Source organism: Solea senegalensis, linkage group LG19 (genome assembly GCF_019176455.1).
Source record: "Solea senegalensis isolate Sse05_10M linkage group LG19, IFAPA_SoseM_1, whole genome shotgun sequence".
NCBI classification, from domain to species: Eukaryota; Metazoa; Chordata; class Actinopteri; order Pleuronectiformes; family Soleidae; genus Solea; species Solea senegalensis.
In genome coordinates, this window is record NC_058038.1 from 3,267,275 (window position 1) to 3,290,373 (window position 23,099).

Here is a 23,099-nt window from a genome sequence, read left to right on the forward strand (position 1 = left end):
GCCACTGCTGGTTTAGTGTAATTTAAGCTGAAATATCAGCTCAGCGTTTAGAAGATCGGAGTTTGTGAAGGTGTTTAGAGTCTCCAATTAAAGGGTTCTGGGATTTTTATGCCACACAGAACACATTTGAGGCTGTATTGTTTATTTCTCTGTCTCTAAACTGAGGGATTAGGTTGTATTTGTGTGTGTGTGTGTGAGTCTCACAGAGCGAGTGCTGGCCGGCGCAGACGGGCTGGTCAGCGACACCATCTCCTGGATGGCGAGCCGCAGTTTGAGGCGGTGCAGCGGGTTACTGATGCCGATCTCCCTCTGGATCTCCGTGTCGGAGAGGTTGGCCATGATGGCGCCGCTCTTCACGTTTGCGCGGCAGGCCGCGACGTACCAGGCCGGCATTCCCACCCACAGCTGCACGGGAGAGGAAGGAACGACAGTGAAGTGAAGCCGAGTGACTCAAAGCTGCTGAGAATCACAGTTTAACAATGTTTAAGAAGGAACTAGAAACTTCCTGCTGCCGATTTGGGTGGATTGAACATTTAAAACTTGAAGTATTTAGACAAAGTAATATTTTTTCAACTTTTAAAACTTGGGAGAGAGATAGAGACTCACAAGCCCCTCCTCCTTCCAAGCACCTGTTTCTAACTGTCAAAAACAGAGAAAACAACCTGTTTTAAAGTTGTCGTATTTCAAGAACGGTTGATGATAGAGATTCAATTCTTGGTTAATGAGTGTCAGGAGGTTTCTATACGAAAACAAAATGTTGATATGTGTACGTAGTTCATTCCCATAAATCCCCATAATTTCCATGGCAAGTTTCCAATTTGTAGTGTTTCTAAAATGGCCACACTAAAGTTCCCATGGAAGTTTTCCCTTTCCCGTTGCGACCCTCAAAGCGGTGTGAATTTCTTTTCATTCACACGGCACATTTTGTTTTGGGCGAGGTTTCTGCAGCGTTTACCTCCAACCAGGACACGACTGTGGGTCCGTCCCACGACGCAAAGGGAAGTCCTTGGCGACAAGCTTCCTCCAGGAGCTCGTGTCTGCGGAAGAAGAGGAAGGAAAAATAAATAAAACAACTTCTGTGTGTTGTTCTTCTTTCAACTCATTCATCTTCTACTGCTGGTTAATCTCAGCTGACACAGGGCGAAAGGCAGGGGACACGTGTGTCCATCACAGGGACACATACAGAGACAAACAACCATACACTCTCACACTCACGGCCAATTTAGAGTGTCCAATTTGCCAAATCCCAGAAAATCTGCATGTTTTGGACTGTGGGAGGAAACCGGAGAACAGATTCCATGTTTTCTCACTCAATAATTCTTCCCTTGAACTGAACTGGAAACCCAACTGAAAAAAACAAAACATGCAAACAGGAATGAACATGAGTTCCTGACACTGACTTCTTCTTGCTGCGGCGGTCTTTATCTGCCGGACCCAGAGTCCCGGTCTTGTTCATGCCCATGGGATCTCCAGAGGCCAGGTCCTCGGACGGAGTCGATGCTGTGTCACAGAGAAAAAAACACAACACAAATCACTGAGCCACAGCAGCTCAAATATGTCGGAAAAAAGAGGAACACGTCAGCATTATCTCTTATCTCTTATCCTCCATCTGTTTACCAAGTGAAGTGGATCCGTCCCGCCCAGGCTGGCCCATCCTCCCCTTCTCCTTCTTCCCAAAAAGCCGACCGATGGAAGACTTGATGCTTTTCTTCTTACTGGATTTGTGGAGGGAGTCTTGGCTGCTGTTGGAGCTGCTGCCGTCTGCGGAGAGACTGAGGGAGACAGACAGACAGACAGACAGACAGAGAGAGAGAGACAGAGAGAGACAGAGACAGAGAGAGAGCGACAGAGAGACAGACAGACAGACAGACAGACAGAGACAGACAGACAGAGAGAGAGACAGAGAGAGACAGACAGAGAGACAGAGAGAGAGACAGACAGACAGACAGAGACAGACAGAGAGAGAGAGAGAGAGAGAGAGAGAGAGAGACAGAGAGAGAGCGACAGACAGAGAGAGACAGAGACACAGACAGAGAGAGAGAAATATGAGATAATATATATACGACGCGGACGTGGCAAACAATAACAATCACTAATAGTAAAGCTTTATTATTAGTGTATTATTATTAATGTATATCATTTCATTTCAGTTTCATTGTTGTTATGTATGTGAAGTCTGCTCCATGTGTGTTTTATTGCTTTATATTATTGTTACAAGACACTATTATATCGAACAAATAACACTTCCTGGGACAATACAGAAAAAGAATGTGTGGCTCCTTCTCAATTTCACCCTAATCCACATCATTTGCATATAATCTGTCCTAACCTGACCTAACGAGAGTCTGTTTTACCTGCGGAAGTCCCGTGGGTCGTCCAGCATGGCGCCCGGGTGGGTGAGGGCCATCCTGTCCAACCGCAGCGCACGGGGGGTGGGAGGGGGCGTGGAGTCGAGGAGCGCGAGCGAGCGGTCGTCGTCTTTGTTGTTCTGGAACACATGAGGCAAAAGAAGCCGTACGTGAACTCCTCTGACCCTCGTCTGCGTGATTTATTTCATGGCATGACTCACTGTCCTGGAGGAGATGTTTGCACAGTACCTGTCTGTCAGTCTCACGGGCCGGGGAGTGAGGGAGGCGAGGGGTGGAGTGTCCCGAGCTGGGGGGGGAGGGGGAGGCCAGGGTGGAGGACGTGATGGACGACGGGATGAAGCCCCGTCCCGTGCCGTCTCTGCCCAGCGAGGTCGGAGGAATGGGCGGGCTGTCCAACGCCACGCTGACCCGGCTCTCGATCTCCTCGGCGCGCAGCTCCGTGTTCTCCTTCTCCTCCTGGATCAGTCTGGAGGGGGAGACGAGACGGGGGAGGACAGAGACTTGCATAACACTGATGATGATGATGATGATACTGAAATACTTCGTCTAATGACTGTGTGTCTGAGTCAACTGAGAGTGTATTCGTTCCCATGGCAACAGAAACTCCTCCCATCTGGTATATACTGTATATATGCATATATATATGTAAGCGCCTATTGTGTGCACTTTGTGTCACAGGAAGTTAAAAAAAAAATAAAGGACGCCAGAAACAAACGGGAATTTGCGGGACTCGTCATTATTTTGTTTTTAATACTCTGAAATAAAAATAGAATAAGCGCTGTCCCAAGTTATTAAAAAAATAATGTTTACTGAGAACATGCGTTGCTAGCGACTGTGCTAGCGACTGTGCTAACAACGCTACAGCTATGCTAGATTTTGCATCGTTACCGAAAATGAAACAGATTAAGAAGAAATTAGCGTTCCCACTAATGCCAAAAAACAGTTTAAACGTCAATTTAATTTGAAGAAGTTGTAGTAACCAGTCCAGCTGTGTCGCTGTTTACAGTGGTCGCGTTTCATTCATGTTAAAATAAAAAAAACAGCTCACTATTACATTTTTTAAAGCTTAAATTAAACTATTTAACAACACATTTGATAATAATTAATGTGCTGTAGCCACCAATTTTATAATGAGGCATAAAAAGCAGCTTAGCTTAGCACTTTTTAAAGCCTGCTAAGTAATATGTTACGATACCGCTGGCTGTTCCAACATGTCCACTGTCCATGCTAAACTAAGCTAACTAGCTTAATGATGCCCGTCTTGTGCAATTACATATATTATTTTGTGCAAAAACAAAAAAATTGCCTTTGTTTTGATTAAAAACTGAAAATGTTTTAGTTTTACTTGCTAAATTTGATTTATCTGTCAGGAAAGTATTTATTTGATGGCGGTTGTTGCTCCATAACAAGAATTTCATAGTATTACATTGAGTATTTATATGTTTTTCTGCGAGTTGTTACGCAGTCGACGTACTTGATCTCCTTGTTGATGGCCTCCAGCTGTTCCTGCAGCATGATGGCCAGAGTCTGCACGTCCGTCTGTCCACTGGGGGACAGCAGCTCGGAGCCAAAGCGGTGGTCGCCATCGTCCTCGTCGTCAGAGCAGCCCACGTCCACGCCGGGCTCGAACCCGGACCCCAGCAGACCCCCGCTCTCCCAGTCTGGGTACTGCACAGAGGCAACAAGTGGAGACAAAACTCTCAGTTTGATTTATTAACTCGTACACAATGAATAAATGTGATTATTCACAGATTTATCTCGTCATTTGAAAATCCGCACCAAAGTCCATTGAGAAAATGATGGATTTTAGCTCATGGAGACACAGTAGCTGCTGGTCCTCTACAGCTTTGTTTGGTAGGTGTTGATCAGGTAAATACGAGTGATGTATTTCAAGTTCCAAAGTCGCAAAACAACACGTGAACTTACTGACAGACGCAGCAGAGCATCAACAACTCCTGTGTGTGCTGGTGTAAAAATCCACAATTGTTAGTATGGACTTTGGTGCAGGGGAGGAAGTGGATTACAGTGCGACATAAACGTCTCATGGCAAGAAAAAAAATATTCCTTACATATTGTAGACTTTATAGGAGACACACACTTTATCACGGGATGCGTTTGTTAAGTCTTTTTTTTGGATTGATGGATCTGTGTGGGTTTTTGTGGTGGATCGCGACCCTCTCACCTTGGTGGAGTCTTCCCGCGCAGAGCTCCAGCGAGCACGGTGACTCCGCCGGACCACTCCCCCACTGGAAGTGTTGCCAAAGGGATCCAGGTGAGTGGTGGAACCTGTCGGGAGGGACCCGCCCCCGTGGGAATACCGTAACTCCAGAGCGCTACCTGGCAGTGAGCGACTGGGGAGAAGATAAAGGCAAAACAAGATAAGATAAATAAAGACAGTAATTATCCCTGCGAGTGGGTAGTGGAAAAAATGATGGTACATTACAGGGAGATTTTAGAATATGAGGACAATTAAATGGAAGATAAATGATGGTCTATGAAGGAGAGTGTCTGGACTTCAGCAGAAGTGTGAACGTCCCCTCCATTTGTTCTGTTAACTTACAACACAGGGTCATCTGGTGCAATGCTCAACATTTTCAGTTGCTTAAATCATTAAATAATGAAAACATGAATGATAATCTAATAAAATTAAGCTTTAGCGCACTCTTCAGGACCTTTTGTGTCATAAACACTGATCTTGGCGAGACTGGTCGAGACAAAAAACCTGGTCCTAATGAGACAGAACCTAATTTCTGATTTCCGAGGAACTGATTTAAGTTAAGGGCTGAGATTTGAATTATTATTATTACTAATAATAATAACAATGACTTGGACTTATAAAGCACTTTCACGAAACCCAAGGTCGCTGTACAATTGAGAACAGAGAAGAAAACAAACAATCATGTGGCAAAAGCTTGCTGGAACAAGTGTCGCTTCAACAGAGATTTAAATGACTCCTGAATTGTTGTCACGGTTAAGGTAAAGGATAAGGCTTTTGTTTAGTGTGTCCAAATGAATGGAAGTCAATGCGTCAATGAGTCCTGAAAAGAATGTTGTGCATTGTGTTTACATATCAACACTGCTCTGCTTGTGTGAGTGCAGACAGTGCGGAGTGATGACTGTTTGGCATCTGAGGAAAAAACAGACACCAAACACAAGCCGGCATCTCTACAGTCGCACTGGAGTATAAATGGCTCCGACCTGGAGTAAGAGCCACCGGGTCTCGCTCTCAGCTGATCCAACTCCAGCTGAAGCCTCTCCAGCTCCGCGATCAGTTGGTCCTGGAGACAGAGACAGAGACAGAGTAAGTGAAAATACATGTGTTCACCAGCCTTGAGTAAGAATGACTAAAGCACTACTCGGACTAGTTAGGATTAGTTTTACATAGGCAGGTGGAGTCATGTCATTTTGATGGCCAGTTCACACAGGATAAGACACTTCATAGGACACCGCTTCCTGATGTGCAGACACACATCGACATAACGCCGACAAAAGCCTAAAAATGCTTAAAACGCAGGGAGGAAACGCTGTGTTTACTTTCAGTTTGAGACCATGTGCATCAGAGATTATTAACCCAAAGCAGTCAGAAGTCCCCGAGCCTCTGACAAGTGCTTTTGACCTTCAGGATGGTGTCAGCTTAGGACCCTCAGGAACGTGACCACATCAGGCCTCAAACCCCCTTCCAGATGTGGTTTTAGTGACGGTAACTCATACTCAGTGAAAAACACTCGTTCATATCATATCAGTTGTGGACGTGGTGTTGGAGTCACCTTGTTGGCTAAGAGGTCGTCCTGGAGTTTCTTCATGTTGGACAGTTCCTCAGACAGAGCGTTCTGCAGGAGGAAAGAACAACACCAGTTTCATAGGGAGATTTGGAGCGAGGAACCAGTTACATTTATGTGATAATTAAGGAAAATAAACAGGACGGGGAAGAATCCAGTGTTGATGAATGAATGTGTTTGTTTTCTGCTTAGAACTTTGTCAGGTTGTTTGGAATTCTGAGCCTTCGCTCCTGGAGCTCTGGTTTTGGACGCTTGTGCTCTGAAGCGTTCACCTTCTCCTCCAGCGCCGCCATCCTCTCCTTCAGATGGAGCTGCAGCCTCTCGTTGGACTCTGACAGCAGCTTGTCCACCGTGTCGGAGAGACGCTTGTTGTGTTCGTCGTTCATCCTCTCCCTCTGCCTCGCCTGAGGGGGCGAGAGAGCGAGAAAGAGAGATTGGGTGAGAAAGTGAGTGTGAGGAGAGTTAATAACAAGCATTCTACATGACTGAGAGCAAGAGACAAAGATGTCTATCTGCGTGTGCACGGTCAAAGAGAGGGCTTAGAAAATTAGTGCGCCTTTGTGCTGTGGGAAAACCCGACAACAAGAGGGGGAGGAAGAAAAGAGAGAGAGAGAGAGGGAGAGGGAGAGAGAGATGGAAAAGCAAGTGTGACTCACTCTCTGTAGCTCCTGGTTCTTCTCCTCCAGTTGCGACTCCATCTGTCGCAGTCGCTCCTCAAAGTTGCCATGACGCTCCTCCGCCTGAGTGATTGGAGAGGAGAGGAGAGGAGAGGAGAGGAGAGGAGAGGAGGGAGCGACACAAATTACCACAAAGGAAAACAGCTTGTTGACTTTGACTTTAACAATTGTTTTCGTGCCTGTACAGATCACAGCGTAACAATTACGTTTGCAATCTGCATCAATCCTCTTCCTTTCACGGGAAAAAAGAACCACGTTGCCTGAACACGTAAAGACGTACAGTAAAGTCAAGCCCTGCAGGGTTTTTGGCTGCAGGGACCAGCTTGAGTTGGCACGAGCGAGAAAAGTTGAACAGATGAGCAGTTGAATGAGTCTGTCATGAGGAGTTTGTGTTGTGTGCAGTCCTGGACGAGCCTTGATCCGGCTTTGATCTTGCGCGGTTCGCAGACAAATTTCTGGCACGGCGCGGTGAGAATATTTGGTTCTCGTCTGTTTGTTTGACATCTTCTGTTTCATTTCATTCTTGTTTAAATGTACACACACACACACACACAAACACGCTCATGTTCATGCCCACACACGCACACGTTAATGCAGTTGGACTGAAGTGATGCTGGCACAGAGAAATGCACGCACACACACACACACACACACTCTGCTGCTGCTGGCAAAATGAAAATAAGCACATTCTTATTTCCACGGATTTAAGATTACAAAGTGGAGAGGATTAAAAAAGGACAAAGGTTTACATAAAAAACTCAAACAAACGTCTTCAACTGAAAAATAAATAAACTAAACGAATGAAACTAGGATCGCTGTTGACCACGATTTTGCAATGTCAAAGAGGCCAAATACGTGCTTTGTGAGGTCGTCATAATCTCTGGCCTTTTGCCACAGAATTCTAAGCGCTCAATCCAAGTGAACATGTAATAAAAATTCCCTCCAAACATTCTTAAATTCATGCATTCACAACGAAATGGGTATTTTTGACTTTGACCATCAAGTATTTGTGTCAAAATGTTCTTAAGGTCACAAAGCAATTATGAGGAAAGCAAAAAATGTCCTTGAATCCAAGTGAACTTTTGTACCAATTTTAAGAATTATCTCCTGACATAGCATGCTCACAAGGGAAAACTAAATTTGTGTTAAATTTGAAAAGACTCTCCTAAGGTGTTCTTCAAAAAGCCCAAACGTCATGAGGTAAGAGCAACTTTGACCTTTGATGAGCAATATCTAAATCTAACGTTTGTACCAAATTTAATAAAAATCCCCTCAAAAAAACAATGCAGCAAAGGATTGTGGGGTATCAACATTTCAACATTTCCTTTATTGCAAGAGAACCTTTGTACCAGATTTGAAATAACTTTCACACAAACTGAATGAGTTCATACTTGTGAACATGTGAATGTTTGTGTCAAATTAGAAAAGATTCTCTCGAGGTGTTCTGAAAATAACCCTTTCAAACTCGGAGGAACGTTGACTTTTGACGATCGACATCTAATAGTCTAAATGAACGTTTGTACCAAAGTCGAAATAATTCATCAAGAGCGTTCCTGAGATATCACGATCACAAGGCAAAAAATGCAAATTCGGAGGTCTCTTTAGTCCAAGTGAACATTTGTGGCAGATTTAAGAGGAAACGGATGTTAAGACGGGACATTCACAGCGAAACAAAGGTTTGTTGTGAGGTAACTGTGATGTTGACCTTTGACCATCAGTGTCTTATCAGAGTGCAAATGAACATTTGTACCAAATTTGAAATTTAAAAAGAGTTCCTAAGATCTTTGGCCTCCCAAATCTGAACAATTAGTGCATGAGTCCAAGTGAACGTTTGTACCAAATTTAAGAAGAAACGCTCACAGATTCACAATGCAACAAATACTTGAGTTTTCTCTTAAGAGTGTTCTTAAGATAATGAAGCATGATGACGTTCGATCGTCAACGAGTACAAGTGAACGTTTGGACCAAATATCAAAGATTTTACACCGAGCGGGTGGAAGACGACAAGTTTGCACAAACACATTTTGCATCACTGGAAATACGTGACGGTTTGTGCCATCGGAAAAATTCCAACAGATTCTGAAAGTCAACGCCAACATGTGGTTATTGCGGTTTTCTCACTCGCGCTGTTGCAGGAAACCGGCAAATCAGCATCTTGGTCAGCAGAGAGGAGAGAGTTGAGTACATAGTTTCCATTTTTTGGCCACACTCAAATACTCAAACTCAAACAAATGTTATTATGTTTTATACTGTTCAAATTTCAAATTTAACACGCAAAATCTGGTGTTCATGTACAACTACAATGTTGTTTCTCAATAAAACTTTACATTTCAGATTCTTGACACACTATTGTAACATGTAGTAAATTGTAAATAACTGCCAGATAGTGAACGTTATTAAAATAAGCAAAAACAACAGTCCCGGCGGCCATTTTGAGGCCATTTTACCAAAGTCCTTCAGGACGCGTCTGCTTATGTATCTACGTTTGCAAGAACAGGACAACAAATCACGAGGGCCTCAGGTCACGGCCGTCACCGGTGTGGTATTTCATGACACACCTGAGACTCAAAGAAAAATGCAAAGCACTCACCTTGTTGAGTGCTGCCACCCTCTGGGCGAGCTGGGCCTCGATCTCGGGCAGCGTCTCCGCTCTCTGCAGAGTCTGCTGCAGCTTCTGCTTGGCGTCGTCGAGACGCTCCTGGAGCTGCCGGTTCTTCTCCTCGCTCTGCGGGGGAAGACAGGGATGATGATGAGAGGGGAGCGGGGCGGTGAAACTCTGCAGCGCCACTGGAGAGCGCCGAAGGGGCAGCAGACGTGATTAGAGCATCACTGGCACGCTCTGTGTGTGCCAACGTGAAACCGGGCCAAGCTGCCAATCAACGGCAGGAGAAGAAAAAAAGACATGGGAGACACAGCGAGGGGGGTGAGACAGAGACGTTGCTCACCTGTCTGTACAGAGACTCTTTGCTGGCCAACTCGTTCTCCAGTTTGTCTTTAATGTCGTGGAGAGATGTTGCCTCCCTCTGGGCGCTCAGGTACCTGCAAACCAAATCAATCATCACCAAACCGACATCCTTATTTATCATTACATATTTAAAGTCTTCTTTACTGGAGCCTTTTTTTCACTTATTTTAGTACGAAAGTCCACCAGCAAAATAAAACCAGATCAGTATTATGCTATAATGAGTTAAATTCAACAAAAAAAGAGAAAAACTCTGCTTTTCCTTCACCGACAGTAAAGGGAAAGTAAAGGGACTTAGAGTGGATCGAACTCTGAGAACGAGAAAAGCTTGTAGATGAAAAAGCACACACCTGCGTTCTAACGTGGTGATCCTCTCCTCCATGTCTTCCCTTTGACAAAGTGCCTGTGAGTTTTCATAAAGAAAGCAAACTCACAAATGAGTGAATACATGTTTATTTGGACAAATATGTAAAAAGCACTGGACCAAAATATAAATAAAAGGCAAGAATATTCAATAACACAGAGAAATATAAGTACACTAAAGCTGAAAGAAAACCCTCCATTATTCTGTGTCCAGAATCTCACCCAATCTAACCCTGCTTACATCTATAATATTTTTAGATTTTTATCTATAATATTCACTGCTTTATGTCACTGTTCGACAGTGTTTTTAAAGCGCCCACTCTCCCACACCAAAGTCCATAGAGAAAATCAGTGATTTTAGCTCATGGGGGACACAGGAGCTGCTGGTCTACTGCTGCCTCGTGTGGTCACTTTGTGTCACTGAGGTGAATCTGAACGAAGGATTTTGAATAACACATTTGAACTTAGTGAAGGAAGAAAAAGTGAATCAACAACAACTCCTGTGTGCTGTGATGTTAAAATCATTAAAATCACTGGTTTTCTCTATGGAGTTTGGTGTGAGAGAGTGAGCGGTTTGCAAACTTCAGTTTCGGGTCAACAAACATATTCTGTAGATATCTGTAGAAAACTTCAAAAAACGGAAGTATCACTTTAAATTTCACCCTAAAATGGCTGCTGCTTCACAGATTTTCAGTCTGACAGACAGAAGAACTCTAAACACTTTCAATCATCTCTCCAACGCCCGACCATGTGAAAACGCCCGCAGTGCTACCACTGGAACTGTTGTCATGGCGACAGGGTAGAGCTCGCTTTGTTACCATAGCAAACTGCTACATGTTTCTGTGAGTGTGAGCAAAACAAAGACACTCAGCGGGAACTCTCCGACTCTCACCTCCTTCACGTCCCTCTGTAGTTTCTGGTTGGCCTCCTCGGACCGGGCCAGCTCCCTCCTGGCCGACGTCAGCTGCTCCTCGATCTCCCCGACCTGGTGGGAGGTGGGAGGGCGTTACCGTCGGCGCGGTGTGACATTGCTCCGCCTCGTTTAAGGCTGCTAAACGCTGATTCACGTACCTGTCTGCACATGAGCGCCAGTCGCTCCTTCAGCTGCCCCAGCTCCGACCTCTGTCGCTCTATCTCACCCTCTCTCTGCCGGTCAGTTTCTCCGTCGTCCAAGATGGAGGAAGGTCCGTTGGGAAGCCGCTGAAAGAGGGGGGGGGACATTTGACAGATTTTTAATACATTTCCTGTGTCTATTCCAGCTTTTTCTCACTGAAGGCTGAAAGTTTGTGTCACTTTTTAAACCACTCACTCCTCCAGCACCAAAGTCCATAGAGAAAATCAGCGTTTTTCAGCTCACGGGGGACACAGAGGCTGCTTCATCAGCAACTCCTGTGTCCTGTGATGTAAAATCGCTGTTTTTCTCTATGGGCTTTGGTGCAGGAGGAGTGAGTGGTTTTCAAAAGGATGACAACTTCAGTTTTTTCACTTATCGTTCACTAGGCATCTGCTTTATTTCTGAAAATGTTCACTACTCTTCTCCTTACCTCTTTGCCGTTGTCCAGTCCTTGCTGCCGTCTCTTGATTTGTTCCTTTAAAGACACGACCTGAAACGACATGGGGTGAGGTGTCATCAGCGATTCCTCTTGCAAAGCTCAGAACAAGCTCAGAAACGTGGCTCTCACCTCTTGCGAGGACGACTGCAGCTCCTCCTCCAGGGCCGCCACTCGCTCCAGAGCCACCCGTAGCCTCTCCCGCACCTTCTCGTCCAGAGCTTTGTGGTGCTCAAACAGGGACTTGAGGGCTTTCAGGACCTCCACCTCGCTGGAGACGCCTGCTGGGGACTGGGCCTGCCGCTTCACCACCGTCATCCTCAGGCTGCGCTCGTGACGCGACACCAGGCACTCCAGGTGCTCCAGCAGCAGCTGGAAACACATGTGGTTCACACACTGTAACGTCTGTACACGGTGTACCTCACTGTGGTTATGAAAAGGACTCGGAGAAATACCTGTCCTTTAATTAACGGCCCCATAAACACGAGAAGGTAATGTTTAGCAGGCGTGCGAGTGTACTGACCCGTGTGTTGTTGCGCTCAGCCTTCAGCTCCGCGATCTCCTCCTCTCTCTCCAGCAGCTGCTCCCGACAGAGGTTCAGCTCTTTGGTCAGCACTGCAAACTCCTGCAGGGTCAGAAGAGGGCGCTGTCACTAAAGAGAGCAGGTTAGCTCTGCTAGTCGTACTTCAAAAAAGCTCTGGACCTCTCATTGGTGAGAGGGAAACCAGAAAACGAAGGTGTCAGAAGCCACTTTTGGACTGTTGAGCCAAGGTACTGACACATTTACAGCCATATCTGTAACATTTTAAGTTATTTTTAACTATGTAAATTAATCACTTCCAAGAGATGTTTGGTAAATTTAAATTAAAACTTTTTATGCATGTTATTTTAAACATTTACACATAGATCTAAACTAGAAGGACCCAGTCTTCAAATCACTGGTTTATTAGCAAGAAGCTGGCTGATTCTGGAGTGAAAATATGTTATATTGGAAGATATTGGGACACTACTGTACATTTAGTGTACTGGTATTTTCTTGAACCCATACTGACTTCAGTTGGTTTCCCAAACTGAGGCTACATTGATACTTTCAGATAAAAACAAATCACCGTTAGCCAACCTGCTTCATAAGAACCGAATAAAATAAATGCAGTTAAGGTTTATAGCAGTTTCAATTTAAAACAAGCATTGAACAAGTGGATATAAATGTATTTGTTCAAGTGTTTTGGTGGAAGAAGTAAAACACCATTGAGTTCTCGGGATCGAGCCAAAAAAAACTATTTGGTAAAGCACGTACATAGTAAGTGAGTGGAAAGTTAAATCACCAGACTTAATAACTGATTCCATATACAGTTTTTACGTCAAAACAACAATTAAAAGGGAAGTCATGGCTTTCTACCCATTCATTTAGACAGGAACACGGTCTTTTTAGTCTGAAATAACTGCCCGGAGGTGTTACCGAGAACGTTGCTTAGTGGCAAGACTTTTTCTTGCCTGTAATGCTAAAGACGGCGAAGGTTGACACCTTGCCTTTGCAAGCAACGGACAGACTTAAAACAAGCACTGAAGGAGAGGATATCAAGTGTTCAAGTGCTGTGGCAGCGGAAGCAAAAACAACATTAAATTGCACATGTCACGTCTCAGGAATGAGCCAAAAAAACAAATTGGTAAAGCATTCGCACGTACGTAGTAGAAGAAAACCCTGTGGAAAAAAAGTGTTTTGAAAGTTAAATAAGTGTTTTTATCAGACTTAATAACTAATTCCATATACAGTGCATAGTTTTTACATCAAAACAACTATTAAAAAAGGGAAGTCATGGCTTTTAAACCATTAATTTAGAGGAACGTAGTGTTTTTCGTCTGAAATAACTGCCCGGAGGAGTTACCGATACGCCTGCCAAGTGCTAAAACACTTCCTAGAAAATATTACTGATCCCCAAATTATAATTTTTTTCCTAAAGAAGCACTTTCCCATATTCACTTAACCTGCTGCATCTGGATCCACCATCACTTTGTGAACTCCTCTGTCTGGGCCTTATTGACACCAGCTGCTCCCGATAAAAAAATTAACGATGGCTCAGTTAGATTCAAGAGTACACGGTAATTAACTCCATCATTTACACCTGCACTTTATTTCCTCCCCACAGCGTCTGCGTATGAAACATTCCCGTGGTCGCTGAGAGTCGTCAGGAAAAGTTAAGCCGCTTTTTACAGGTGCAGGAAGTAGTAACAAGCTAGCAGGGGAGTAAACGACAGTAAAACGTCTTTTATTTCCCCCTCTTGCTTCCTCCTTAAATGTCAAATTGTCGCAAAACAGCTGCTCTACAAGGAGCCGTTGCTTTATTTACACTCCGAGCCTTAAACGTGATTAACTCACAGCTGCGTTTGCGGTCAACTGACAAATCCACGATGTTTGTGGGTAAACGTAAACAAAAACGACATTGGGGTTTGATTAAAGTTGTTTAACGTTCACTCATTACCTGAATAAATCCTTCACAAAACAGGTACTCGATAACTGTGGAAGATGTAACTTATAGAAGACTTATCAAGTTGGGATTTAAGCTAGGATGGCTAGTTAGCAAACTAAATATCGCTGGGGTTTGAACTGGACACGAAAACCTTGACTATTTCATAAAATAATTGGCCACCCCTGACTTAGAGGGACCAGAAGAAACAAATGAAGAAAACATGAAATAATGTTGAATTACTTCGGACTCAAGACAAGCTAGCAAGCGCTATGACGATGTTGCACAGTGACAACTGGTTTTAGTAGTTTGGTTTTTACTAGCAGAGGTAGTAATAGCAGACAAGGAAGGTTTCCAACAGGGAAAAATAATGATGTGACACAATATCTGCCATTTTTTGCTTCTTCTTTGGAGTATGATTAATAAATGATGACTCAGAGGAGCTAAAACAAATATGTTCTGGCTTCAGGAAAGGGATTTTCTCAGTATGAGGTTACCTCTTCTAACTTTGGCGGCGTACCACACAGAATAAATAAAGACATGAAAAACAAACAACAAAAACCTAGACGGCGACTCTCACTGCCAAAATCTTCAGCCATCCCACGCAGCGCATTTAACTACGGCGAACAATTTGACAAACCTTGATTTCATTAGCAAACTCACACATCGCATGTGTGCTCGACAAACGCGACCACACCGCAACTGAGGCAGGAAACGACTCACTAACAACCAGCTCCACTGCGTGTACAGTAAAAGTCTTTGCCATGTTATCTACCACAGCGCCTGAAACCAGACCTCCATAAAACACACGAGAGCCAGGTTTACTACATGTGTCGCACCTGAAATTGGTTTAATTGCACAATAACCAGGACAGGCTGTGGCTTTGGCCGTCATTAACACAAACGCCCGGAGGTCACGGTGAGTGTGAGAGCGACGGGAACCGGGCCAGTGCAGCGGAATGTAGTCTGATATCTCCCACTTGTTGTGATTTTGTGTAATTTTCTCCCAATTATGTGTAATTGTGAGGCTCCATGAAAGTTACGATTAAAATCAGTAATCTTTAATGTAAATAAGTGGTAACTATGGCAACGGATCAACAAAGAGCAGATTAATCCAATCCGTTTGTCCCTGTGCAACCATCAATCGATTGATATCTGTCTGTCTGTCTATACATTATCTATATGTCAATAGTCTATCTAATCAAAGAAGTGTTATAGAAGTTAATTAAATTATTATAGTATAGTATTATATTTTTAATTATATCGTTTCCATGTATCTCTCGCTCTCTCAGGGCGATATACATATATATACATATACATATATATATATGTATATGTATATATATGATGGAAAAGTCATTACAGATACTTTATGTGTACGATATGACGATATCCAAAAATCTAATCATGTCACGGTGTATATTTAGATGAACTAGCATGATGACTCTCTCTCCACGTTCACTTCCATTTCAGTCTCTCCTCATCGTGATGAAACGTGACATCTAAAACACACGCACACACACATGCACGCACACACACGCACACGCACGCACACACACGCACACAGGCAGCGGCCACATTAGCATGCAGCGATATGCAAATTAGCTTGATTTGTTAGTCTCTGTGTGTGTTTCATATCACCAGGTTTTTCTGCCACTCTCTCCACTCTCCTGGCAACACACACACACACAAACACAAGAAACAAACTCAGTGAACTCATCTTGTGTGGATGGCTTCACATCGCTCTGTGTGTTTGTGCAGATGTGTCGTCCATATTGATCTGCCCTCACTGTTGGTAATAACATGGCCTCCAACGTCCAGTCGCTCTGCGTCTGTTATTTCATTTTCTCATCTCAGGTGAGCGACGACAGAGAGAACTATACGTACCAGCGAGGATGTTTGAGTGCTGGCTACACACACACACACACACACACACACTCCTTCTTTGGAAAGATCCCTCTTACAAACTGTGGCCGACAAAATCCCCAGATGAGATTCACCGGCGTCACACGATTGTGACGTCGGCGTCTCTGCGCCGTAATTCATAAATGGATGAATAACTGCCAGATTGAAATCAAAATAAATCCAGGCTGCCTGAATATCATGACAGTCATAAGAGGGTTCAGGAGTGAAGGAGTGACCACAACAGTCCTAGCAAGGTAGTATATTCAATTTCTGCCAATAAACACACAAAAACTACACACTAGACCTTCAACACCCTGAGAATGAAATGAATCAAGATCACTCAGAGAGCAAAGACACTTTTGGTGCTTTTCCAATGCACAGTTTTAGCATCTATTTGACTTTACACAGTTTGGTATCAGTCAGTTTCCATGACTTCATAGCTCCTCCTCAGCGTGGGCGGAGTTGTGATAGCAATGGCTGGGTGAAACTGCCCCAACGTGGTTTTCTACACGACACAAACACACAAACTAGTGAACTAGTTGTTATGGGTGTAACTGAATCATGACAGTCAGTTGAATCGTTCAGTGCTTCCTGCATGACACATTCACCGAACTGAAATACCACTGAACGTGGTCGTGATTGGGCGTACGATCGATCGCCGGCTTTCAGCAGCGCCGTCATTAAATACACCAGACTCATCTGTTAAATAGTGACATTTTACACATTCGCTATCTTGGAGATTAGTGCATATTTTCAGGATTTTCAAGTCTTTTTAACTGATCTACAGTTGGACAATGTTGGCTTTGATTCTTGTGTCGGACGTCGCGCTCATGACTCTGCAGTGACGACACTCTCTGACCAATCAGTGGCCGGCAGTCAGTTGACATCACATTTTAGTACCGACTGAGCTAAACCTCGTCATAGCAGGAACTAAAATAAAGACCAGGGACCAGGTACGATCAGTACGATGGAGCATTACGGTCAAACTGAAGAAAAATCTTTTTAATCTTTCGAGAATAAAGTTGTAATTATAATCCAATCGTAATTATAATTATAATCTTGTGAAGTTACATTGTGATTTGGGCTTCACAAATAAAGAAATACTTCAATCTTTTTTTCACGTCAGCACCAGATTATCATTACCATCAAGACTTTGAAAAGAGTGTCTGAATCACACAAACTTATCTATTTTGTTAAAGAGGAAATGGCTGTTTTTTAATATTGAGACTTTATTCTAAATTTGGCCCTAATACTCCGTCTTCTATCCCTAATAGAAAAATGAAACAAAAAAATAGTAGATTCGAGAACTGTAAAATAGAAAAGTACCATGTCACAGGTAACAATCTTAATTCACCTCATTTGGTGGAAGTCAGTTTTGCAGTTGTTTTTATGATCCAATAACAAAGAAGCAGAAGCAGGTTCCAGGCGATAACTACATGATAATATCCTTCATAAACGCACGTTATTCTACAACAACAACAACAACGACAACAACGACGACGACAAGAGCTGCAACACGTCCATGAAAACACAACAACCCTGCGATGGCCATCGTCTGCCTTCAGTCGCAGTAAGCACACGCATCACGTCTGGAACAAGCTCTCGTATTAAAAGTGCACTCATCGTGAAAATGGTTCCTGTCACAGTGTTGAATTATTGATGTGTGAACCTGGAAACAAGGGTTTTAACGGTGTTGCTGGTCCAGGTGGCGCTGAGTCGGATTTCTTTATCGTATTATTGGGGAGGGGGGAAAGGGTGGAAGAGGGGGAGGGTCTTTCATCTTGTGTGTGTTTCTGAGGCATGGTTTGTCATTTTGTCACGATTCATCCACACTGAAGGATTTATAATCAAGAACGTAATGGGCAGATAAATTTTTAACTATGATCGTTATATTTCCTGCTGTAATAACGATTACATCTCAGTCGCAGTGCTGCTGAGCATCCGGCTTTCCTAAAATATAAATATATGTATGTGATTTCCAATTCCAATATACAGCTTCATCAGAACGATATTATCCTTTAATATCACAAATATTCTCAGTACAAATATCTGAAGTCCTCTGCTGCGGAATTGCAGTAACTTTTTTCAATGAATTGATCAGTAATCGACTTCTAAATGAATCACGGGCATCGGTGAGAGTTTGATTAATTGTCTTCTCTGAGTCCAGGTTCTATTTTATGGTTTGTTTGCTTTTATGTGACAATAAATGACAATAAAATGTACATCTCTGGTTTGTGGACAGCACAAGTTATTATTTTCAAGTTTGGGAAACACAGACGGCCTTTTTATGATATTTTATTGAGCAAAAAGCTCATATGGATGTTGTTGTCTTGTTAAAGCTGACGAGAGGAATCTAATGTGACTTTAGTTTCACTCAGACAAAAACTACATCCACACTTCTTCTGTTTTCATTTCAAAATTCACAAATTCTGCTCTGCATACACCTGCTGTCCACCCTACTGCCCTGAATATGGAGAAGTTTGAAAACGCTGCTGACTTGACTTTTTGACTGAAAGCTTAAGTGCTTTGTGTTAGTCTGGACGAGCAGAAATGGACAAGTTTGAAAACACTGCTGACTCAGTTTTTGACTGAAAACTTAAGGGCTTTTTGTTAGTCTGGACGAGCAGAAATGGACAAGTTTGAAAACACTGCTGACTCAGTTTTTGATTGAAAACTCAAGAGCTGATTCTTAGTGTGGAAACACTAAGTTTGAAAACACTTTTGGTTGAAAGTTTAAGGGCTTTGTCTTAGTCTGGACAGACAAACATGGACAGGTTTGAAAAAACAACTCAGTTTTTTATTGAAAACTTTCAATCCGAGTTGTTTTTGCAACCAGCAGCGTTGCCCCCTAGTGGCTAACTGCTACATCCAACCTACTTCCTGGGCTTCACTTGTCAAACCAGAAAACTACGTCCTTTTTTTTACGTACATCCCGTAGTTGGATGTCATTAGCAGAGGCGGTAACAAATTTCATGAGCACGTATTGGAATGAGGGTTCATTCATGCTTGGCAACAGTATTGCCCCCTAGTGGCAACCTAATAATTTGATACTTCCTGATTAGATTTACTCCCACAATCATGAAAACTACGTCTGCTTTTTATACGTCTAAGTCTATGTTTGGGCTGCTGTGGAAACACTGTGGCACAGTGTTTAATGTGATTATACATTTACGGGGGGGTAGTTAATTCAGTGTCTGCTAATAAATCCTTCTGTACGTTACACACTGGACCTTATTTTAAACAATCAGCTATTTTTCGAGCAGCTTTAATGAAGACCACATTAATTTTTTTAAATCCACACCCCCTCTGAACCGTTATTCTGAGCCCCTCAGACTTTCGTACCTGTGGCAGAGCGATGGACAGCTGCCTCTGGAGCGACTCCTTCTCGTGGCCCAGCTCTCGCAGTCGTAGGTGGGCGGTGCCCAGACTGTCCTGTGTCTCCCTCAGACTCTCCAGCAGACGCTCCCTCTCCGTCAACATGTTTACCATCAGTGACTCCAGGTTTCCCGTGCTCCCTCCTTCATCCCCGCCGCTGCTACCGCTGCGGGCCTCCCGGCTGCTGTAGCCGCTGCCTATGCCTCCCATCCCTCCGCCCATGCCTCCTCCTCCTCCTCCGCCCGCCGGCGAGGACGAGCCACCTCCTCCGCCGCCACGCCCGTCCTCCGAGATGGTGGGCATCACCTCGCACATCATCTTGAGGCCTGGATGTGAGAGGCGTTATCTGAGAAGACAACTAGGACACTCGAGCGCAGCGTCTGGTGACAGACGGGGCGGCTCCCGTCATGAAACACTCAACTGTGACTGTGCGGCCGCGGCTGATTGGCTGATTACGGGCAGGTGACAACACGGGTGCCAAGAGACGTGAGGGACAAGGGGGCTAAACAGTGGGGGACAGTGTGGGGGGGTGGAGGGTGAGGTGTGGGGGGTGGGGGTAGTGGCGGGTTGCAGGGGTAAGAGGGAGAAGTGCAGGTTGCGGGTGACCTCTGACCCACCCCGGCCCCCAGGCTTCACTGAGATGAGCGAGGAATCTGAAAAGAGAGAAAAGAGAGGAAAAAAGAAGACAGACGTGTGAGCAGGAGTGTAAGAAACAGGACGGAAAACATGAGCGTGGACACCCGACACGACGGTAAGTGGAAACTCATTGGCCCCTTTTACACCTGGTTTTTACGTCAAGATCCGATTGTTATCCGATAATGGTCATCGCCCCACTAACGACACTTCCCCCCTACGGACTCCTAGCGGACTATAGTGTCACATCCTGTGCGTTTCCATATCAATGACAACAAAAACAACATTAGCCGCACATGAATCGTGCAATTGTATGGAAGGAATCTTCCACAAGTTGAAAACCGACAAAAGCAAAAGTCTTTATTATATTATATTTATTATATATAGTATTTTCAAAGGCATATTTTCCTGAGTGAGAATTCTTTGAATTTTTGGACTAAAAACAGTGTGGTGTTTTCACAAGTGGCAGCCATCTTGGAATCCCATGTCGGAGTCTGTAAGGTTGCTTAAACTTTCCAGGATGGTAAACGCAGCCTCACATCGGAAACTCTGACTAAAATCGAGCTTAATCTTAGTCAGACTAACATACCAGAATAATGCGATACTACTAGAATACGATTACTACTGCATGAATACGCTTAGTCGGACTGGAGTGAGACTTGGTGTTCTGCACATAAAATGTCCTCCCTGGTCTTTGACTGGGACGTAGAAGGAGACGACGTATAAACTTTCTTGGGACAACACGTCAACTGCAAGAGGCGGAGTCACACATACGCGGCCACAGTTACTCGGAGTGATTCTTACACGGTGGAGCTTTAACATCGCGGCTAAGTTTTCCCGCTGACGTCTAGGACAAGTGGGTTAGGAAAAAGGACGCACAGTTTTGCTTTTTTTGGGATTTTTTTCCGGACGACTCAGATTTACACAATGTGATGACAAGAGCAGCTGGAACGAGGAGGATGAGGAGGGTGAGCGTGATGAAGGCCACACCAGAAAACCCAATTTACAACCATGTGGAGCTCACACACACACATACAGAGTGACAGTGAACGCACCACAGCTGTGTTGCAGCAGCTGTGCTGACTCTCACGCCGCTGCCGCCTGGCATTGCCTGGCATCGCGATACTTTCACGTCTGGACTCATTCATTCATTCATTCATCGGCGTGCATGTGTCAGTTCTTCATGTGCGTGCTGTAGCCGGCCGTCACGGTGATAATGGACAGCGCGTGAAATGAGTCGTGAGCGGCAACACTCACGCAAATACACGCACAGCAAAGTGAGAGGATGAGGATGTTTCACGCGTTCATGTTGGAGAAGAAAAAGGGTGTCATCGTGAATTGTAATTACAAGCTGTATCCAGGAGGAAGCAGCACCGGAAACCATCACCATCATCACCATCATCACCATCACCACCACCATCATCATCATCATCGCTGTGTTTAATGTGCTCACACATGAAGAAGAGGAAATAAAAAAAGAACAGCCATTTTAAAAGTGTAACACACACACACACACACACACACAGCGTTATCACATCATGGTGGGAGGTGCCAATCATCCTGTAAATGATGATGATGAGGATGATGATGAAGGCCTCGTTAACACGTTCAATCACAACCTCATGACGCTGTAGCTGCTTCTGTAAACGTGACGTTTTCAAGGTTAATGTCGGGAAAAAACGACGGATTTTATTCCGACATCAACACCTCCACCCCTCCACCCTCCTCACCCTCACCCCTCCACACACACACCCATAAAAGCAGCTGGATCAGATCGGATCGCATCGCTCACCGTTTCCATGGCGGAGGCAGAAAACGGCGCTGGCTCGTTTGTTTCCCCGCGTTCACTCCATCAGAGCCTCGGCACAGACGGAGGCGGCAGGTTGTTCTCCTCAGCCCCGGTCTCCGGTCTCCGGTCTCCAGCCTCAGCCTCGTCCCCTCCCCGTCCGTCTCTGCCGAGGGAGCGACGTTTCGCCTCACCGCTGCGTCAACGCGTGCAGAAGGCGCGTGAAGCTTCCGGCGATGACTTTCACAATAAAAACCCCGACAGACCGACCCTGCCGATAAATGAGACTGAGATAAATATTGGTATAGCATAACATTTATGATGATATAACATAAGATAGGAAGATACTGTTGAGACACCAGCTATCAAATTTTTTTTATCATTTAATTTTTAGATAATTTTAGAAAAAATCAATCAAGCAATTAACAGTTCAGTCCACTTGATGGTGCCAAGTGCTCACTCTCCCTAGAGCTGTATATTGCAATATTTGATTTCGCAAATACTCAGTATGTCACAATATCGTGACAATATCGTATTGTGACTTTAATATCATGGTAGTATATTGTTCGTTAAATATTATGATAAAATACTGTTAGTTAAATATCGTGATAATATATTATGACTTAAACATCATGATAACTTTGTATTGTGACTTAAACGTCATGATAATATCGTATCGTTAGTCAAAAACTATGATGTATTTTGACATAACATAACGTGTCACGTCATAATATGACATGGTGTGACGTAACATTACAAAAAGACACATGACACAGTATAACATGACACGACATAGCATAACAACATGTTGTGGCATATCTTAATATTACACAATTGTCATAAAGCATAACATCACATGACCACATGGCATAGCAGTTTAACATAACGTGTCACGTCATATGACATAACATTATAAAAAGTGACATCAATAACCAATGTCATGAATCGGCTAAAAAAAAGAGTAAAAGTGTAAATATAAAGTACATAAATGTAAATATTTAAATGTATTATCAATATCTAAGCACTGAAAAAAAGAACAATAACGTAATAATAAAACTTTTATTGTGAAGGCATAAGAACAACACTTCCGCTCGTGGGCGTGGTGTTCCCGTGTAACTTCACCTCCATCACTTCATCCTCACTCACCTCTCCCTCCTCCAGTGAAAGATGCTGACTCTTAAAGGAGCAGCTCGTGGTACCTTCACGTCCTCACCTCACTGCTCTCCTCTTCTTTTT

General features: G+C 43.9%; 1 protein-coding gene across 1 annotated transcript in view; it reads right to left on the bottom strand.

Annotated features, from left to right (window-relative positions):
* Window positions 1-22,046, bottom strand: part of ppfia3 (PTPRF interacting protein alpha 3) — a 32,927-nt gene extending 10,881 nt beyond the window's left edge. Inside the window, exons 1-23 of the mRNA XM_044050830.1 lie at window positions 21,870-22,046; window positions 20,062-20,097; window positions 19,412-19,770; window positions 12,224-12,325; window positions 11,833-12,072; window positions 11,695-11,754; window positions 11,222-11,350; window positions 11,043-11,135; window positions 10,138-10,190; window positions 9,771-9,864; window positions 9,416-9,550; window positions 6,805-6,888; window positions 6,421-6,552; window positions 6,137-6,199; window positions 5,568-5,647; window positions 4,552-4,720; window positions 3,844-4,037; window positions 2,598-2,835; window positions 2,355-2,488; window positions 1,618-1,772; window positions 1,401-1,500; window positions 956-1,037; window positions 205-405 (exon numbers count right to left, since the gene is read on the bottom strand). Coding sequence (XP_043906765.1) covers window positions 205-405; window positions 956-1,037; window positions 1,401-1,500; window positions 1,618-1,772; window positions 2,355-2,488; window positions 2,598-2,835; window positions 3,844-4,037; window positions 4,552-4,720; window positions 5,568-5,647; window positions 6,137-6,199; window positions 6,421-6,552; window positions 6,805-6,888; window positions 9,416-9,550; window positions 9,771-9,864; window positions 10,138-10,190; window positions 11,043-11,135; window positions 11,222-11,350; window positions 11,695-11,754; window positions 11,833-12,072; window positions 12,224-12,325; window positions 19,412-19,762 — 2,889 coding nt within the window. The 5' untranslated portion in view covers window positions 19,763-19,770; window positions 20,062-20,097; window positions 21,870-22,046. The remainder of the gene's footprint in view (window positions 1-204; window positions 406-955; window positions 1,038-1,400; window positions 1,501-1,617; window positions 1,773-2,354; window positions 2,489-2,597; window positions 2,836-3,843; window positions 4,038-4,551; window positions 4,721-5,567; window positions 5,648-6,136; window positions 6,200-6,420; window positions 6,553-6,804; window positions 6,889-9,415; window positions 9,551-9,770; window positions 9,865-10,137; window positions 10,191-11,042; window positions 11,136-11,221; window positions 11,351-11,694; window positions 11,755-11,832; window positions 12,073-12,223; window positions 12,326-19,411; window positions 19,771-20,061; window positions 20,098-21,869) is intronic.
* Window positions 22,047-23,099: the final 1,053 nt, after the last annotated feature.